Source organism: Eubalaena glacialis, chromosome 2 (genome assembly GCF_028564815.1).
Source record: "Eubalaena glacialis isolate mEubGla1 chromosome 2, mEubGla1.1.hap2.+ XY, whole genome shotgun sequence".
NCBI lineage: Eukaryota > Metazoa > Chordata > Mammalia > Artiodactyla > Balaenidae > Eubalaena > Eubalaena glacialis.
This window is the reverse complement of record NC_083717.1, coordinates 142,204,635-142,209,598: the sequence shown is the minus strand read 5'-3', so window position 1 is coordinate 142,209,598 and position 4,964 is coordinate 142,204,635. Positions and strand designations below refer to the sequence as shown.

The 4,964-nt window shown below is 39.3% G+C and overlaps 1 protein-coding gene across 2 annotated transcripts; it reads left to right on the top strand.

Moving 5' to 3' along the window:
* Positions 1-2,658: 2,658 nt before the first annotated feature.
* On the top strand, positions 2,659-3,537 carry RPL10L (ribosomal protein L10 like). 2 transcript variants are annotated; one of them, XM_061182502.1, is made up of 2 exons: positions 2,893-3,001; positions 3,083-3,537. In XM_061182502.1, the coding sequence occupies exons 1-2, from the start codon at positions 2,893-2,895 to the stop codon at positions 3,535-3,537; spliced, it is 564 nt and encodes a 187-aa protein (XP_061038485.1). The 2 variants fall into 2 exon arrangements, with proteins under 2 accessions (XP_061038484.1, XP_061038485.1); XM_061182501.1 differs by having other exon boundaries at positions 2,659-3,537.
* Positions 3,538-4,964: the final 1,427 nt, after the last annotated feature.

Genomic DNA, 4,964 nt, shown 5'->3' with positions numbered 1-4,964 from the left:
CACACAATTGGTCAAAAACAGGGAACAAAACCAACGACCTGAAGAGACATAGTTCTTATTCTCCTAGATCTTACCAGTGTTATGTAGTTGCCATGCCCCTTTATTACCTTATTCCTTACCTTCACTTTCATATGTCCTACTCATTCCTTAAGCCATCTCTATTTTATATGACACTAGTGTCTCCCTTTGCTAAACTTTTATTGCAATTATCAAAGTAATACATTTTGTAAATAAGATCTAAATTTTTTCCCATGTATGATGTTCTTGACTATATTTCATGTTACTTCAAAGCAGACAAGTTTTAAACTTTGTTGCAAGGATTGCTTAGCATGAAGCACATTGTGGGTGGCAGGAGCTGGGAGATAGGGGAACACTCAAAATTTTGGAATTGATTGAGGGGAATGCTTTTCTTTTAACATTTAAATAGAATGGTGTGGCTCACACATTTTCCACAGGCTCCCCTCTAATATTTGTAGGACTAGGGAAAGGAGTATAAACAGAATCCCAGCCTGGCTCTCCCCTTCTCTTCCCACCCTCTGACTCTAGCCTACAACTGTGAGGGGCCCAATGCTTAAGTGTGGTAGGGTGATCAACCCCCTCATTTTGCCTGGGACTGAGGGGTTTTGGGGGATGCAGGACTTCAATGCTAAAACTGGTACAGTCACAGGCAAACTGTGATAGGTCATCTTTTGGATTAAGGAAAGAGGATTATGCAAGCAGGTCCAGATAGCAACAAAACATCTGCTGGTCAGAGATTTCTAGGGTTTTGGAAACACAAAGCATGGCCTGGACAGGTGGTGGTGAGTGCGTGATAGCACATGAACTGTGGTTGGGTATCTTCCCTTTACCTCACACACTCATCTCTCCCAGAACTATGACATATTCTGGGCATGTAGTAGTAGAAAAAGATACAAACATGTTTTTAAAGTAAAACATATTAAAAGCATGTTCAAGTTACACTCATTTCTTTTCTTCAGTGTTGCAAAGCCTTCCTTTCTGACCTCCCTGCATCCATTTTTTGGCCCCTTCCAGTCTACTGACCATATTGTATATATCGAGTGATAAAACCTATGTAAATCTCTTTAGTGTGTTCAAATAAAAGAGTAGGACCACTAACTTGATAAAATGGCCCATTGTGATACGAAAGGCCCCCCCAATCCCACTGGACTCACATTATGCCACTCACCCCCTGTGCCACTCATAGGCATGCTGGCCTTACTCTGGTTCCTTCCTTCAATGGTCCATCTTCTTGCCTGCTTCACGGCCTTTGCGTATGCCAGGCCCCATGTGCCACTGTCACTATGTGAAAGCTCTTTCCTAATAAAGTTTTCCCTGTCCAATCCTCAGTCTAGATCAGGGTTTCATCCCAGGCTTTCGGACCTCACCTTGCTTTTCCTTTTTGCCACATTTTGTACTTTGTAATATGATGACATGTTATTTGAATAACTTCTCCTCTAGACTTGTAAACTCATCGAGGGCAGCATAATGTTACTTGTTGTTTTATCTCCATATACAGATTATATAGTAAACAGGAACTATTTGAGGAAAACAGAAAGGCAGAAAGGAAGGAAGGAAGGGGAATTAAGCAAGCTTCTACATAATGTGGTAAAGTTCACTACACAAGGAGATTTAATATTTCTACTCTAATATGGGTATTTTATAAAACCTCACTCATTTTAAAAGCAGGAGTTATTTTGTCACAACTTATGTTTCCCTGTTAAAGAGAAAGCATTAGCAACAGAATATATTCACATTGGAAGGATTTTGTTCCATTATGTCATGGATTTGTGAAACAGCACCAAGGAATCAAAAAAGCTAGAAAAATCCAAGTAGGGATTATATACTATTTGTAAATTCTCTTTCTCTCTTTCATTTCCCTCCTTCCTCACACTCTGATCCTGATAATAATATTTTCACAAAATCTAATATCAGAAGAAAAAAACTATTAAGCTCATTCTCAGTAATATGTAAAAGATTAATAAAGTATAAATAGTTACTTTTTTTTTTTTTTTCCCCCCCTCGCGGCTAGTGGGATCTTAGTTCCCAGACCAGGGATAGAGGGCAGGCCCCGCAGTGAAAGCGCCAAGTCCTAACCACTAGACTGCCAGGGAATTCCCAATAGTTACTCTTTTATACAGTTCCCAGAAGCTGTTAACATTTGAAAATGCAAATAGCCTAAAGTTAAAAAATTCAGTTGGTATTCCAATTATGTGGATGCCATTTTGACAATAAAATCATTCCATATGGCCGAATAAATAAAACAACCAAAGTTTCATGTTTCTAAAGCAACTATCAAGCAACATGTACAACAGATATCTTCTATCCCCGTCTCCCCTCTACTCTCATTTCTTCCTGAGCCTTACCAGCGAGCTCATGCCAAGAAACCACTTTACCCATGGAAGGTGACCACATACCCTTTGAGAAATAGCAACTGATCCACAAATGCTGACAGGAGATATGAGCTCTGGCAAATGGATTATTTAGACAAACCAGACACAAAGAACGACTAGCTGGAGAGACATTACTCATTCAAATTCTAGGAAAATACATCTTTTATAGTTAAGACAAACCTTAAGGCAGAAGTTCTATGCCCGAGAGGGAAAGCCGGAGGGAAACGACATCCTGCGCTGCTGCAGCAAGGTCCAATTCTCTACTTGGATGCCCGCAGGCCAACATACCCACCCGCCTTTCCATCCTGCGCATGTTCCAAATCCCCCAAACGCATGCGTAGAGTGTCACTGCATCTATGGTGGGGACATTGTGAAAGAGTGTCCTCAAGTCCTCTATGGTTCCCGCGCGGGAAGATGGGCAATGTATATGAGGCGCGTGCGCAGGCGTGGAAGCAACCGCTTTTTTTGTCTTCGACGTGCCTTAGAGATACCTGGTGTTGCCATGGGCCGCCGCCCCGCTCGTTGTTACCGGTATTGCAAGAATAAGCCGTATCCAAAGTCTCGCTTTTGCCGAGGTGTCCCTGATGCCAAGATCCGTATCTTTGACCTGGGTCGGAAGAAGGCAAAAGTGGATGAGTTCCCACTCTGTGGACACATGGTGTCTGATGAGTATGAGCAGCTCTCTTCTGAAGCCCTGGAGGCCGCCCGAATTTGTGCCAACAAGTACATGGTGAAAAGTTGTGGCAAAGATGGCTTTCACATCCGAGTGCGACTCCATCCATTACATGTTATCCGCATCAACAAGATGTTGTCCTGTGCTGGGGCTGACAGACTCCAGACAGGTATGCGAGGTGCCTTTGGAAAACCCCAGGGTACAGTGGCCAGAGTCCGCATTGGTCAAGTCATCATGTCCATCCGCACCAAGCTTCAGAACAAGGAACATGTGATTGAAGCCTTACGCAGGGCCAAGTTCAAGTTCCCTGGTCGCCAGAAGATTCATATCTCCAAGAAATGGGGCTTTACCAAGTTTAATGCTGATGAATTTGAAGACAAAGTGGCTAAGAAGTGCCTCATCCCAGATGGTTGTGGAGTCAAATACATCTCCAGCCGTGGCCCTCTGGATAAGTGGCGAGCTCTGCACTCGTGAGGTCTTTGACAGCACTGGCAATTTTGACCATGCTGGTCTGACTTTTGTTAACCAATAAATTTTATTTATGGCAAAAAAAAAATTATTTCTTAATTTTTTTATACTTTAAAAATATCCAATTTTTAGAATATAGACTAATAGAGAAATAATTTTTGTGTTAAAATTACCAGAAAGAGTTTTAATGACAAATGATAATTTCATTTCAAGTGAGAGTGAAACAATTTGTATGCCATTTATAGAGAAAACTGTTGCAATTCTAACCCACACTTTTAACTTAGAGAGTCTAGGGAAATATGTCAAAAGTTTTGTTTGTAGAGAAGTCGTAAGTTATACAGCTGTCATTACCTTGAATTAAAAATAGCTAGAGAAAAATCTGAGATTTACAGAAAAAATTCTTATTTTTTATAGAAAATAAACAATTGGGATGAAAATAATGGTAGGCACTAGTCATATTTCAATTACAATCTCTTTGAAACTAAAAAGTCTATTCTTAAACTTGTTGCTTATGTTTTCCTAATACATTTCTGCACATTGTTTTTAGAATTACCTGTCACCTCCAATTATCAGCCTTAGGACAATTCAGGATCACTGCAAAAGGTTTCCCCAGACAAGCCTTACATTATCTTACACTCAAGGAACGACAATCCAATCTTTTCTTCATCACAGAAAGGTCATAGGTTGACAACCAAGTTCATATTTCTTGATCTGAGTCCAAGTAGAACCAACAGAAAAGAGAAAATGAAACTAAATCTGCTGTCTGTCCTCTAAAAGGATCCTAGAGAGAGTTTGCAGTCATAGGTGTTTGCCCTACATTAGAGTTATGCTGATCATACAGGTGTTTTTCTGCTTTGTTTTATTTTAGAAATTACATAAGCTAAAGTTTCTGGGTCTCTTCTACATTCTAAAATTCTGGTTATTTAGTTGTTTAGTTATTTGTTATTTAGTCTTCTAAATCTCAGTCCTGCAAACAGTGCCCTCAGTTTTCTTTAGCTACTCATTTTCAGAGTCAACATATTAAATAACAAAAGGAATACTAAATAAACAGTATTGAAACATATGCTTTTAAAATTATTTTCATTTACTTAAAAAAATTTCTATGTCAATCTTAAAATTTTGCATCTGACTTGATACTTCTTTCAGGCTCTTACTATGTCTCCTACTTGTGTATTTTAAGCTAAATTGCTGTTTTAAGCAATAATATTTATTATATCTAAACAAGAAGGATAACAGGTATTAAATAATATATGAATGTATAGAAAGGGCTTTTCAATTTCAGTAGCACTTTCTTTGACATGTTTTACTTGATGCTCTAAAACTCTTGAAGTTTTCTAGGAAATTAAGTCCTATGCAGTTTGCAAATGAGGGTGCACTTGAGCCAGATCTTCTGACTCCTGTCCAATCCTGTTTACTTTTTACCGCACCATTTT

Coding starts and splice junctions, on each gene's coding strand:
- RPL10L (XM_061182501.1), top strand. CDS start 2,659: ATGCCCGCAGGCCAACATACCCACCCGCCTTTCCATCCTGCGCATGTT.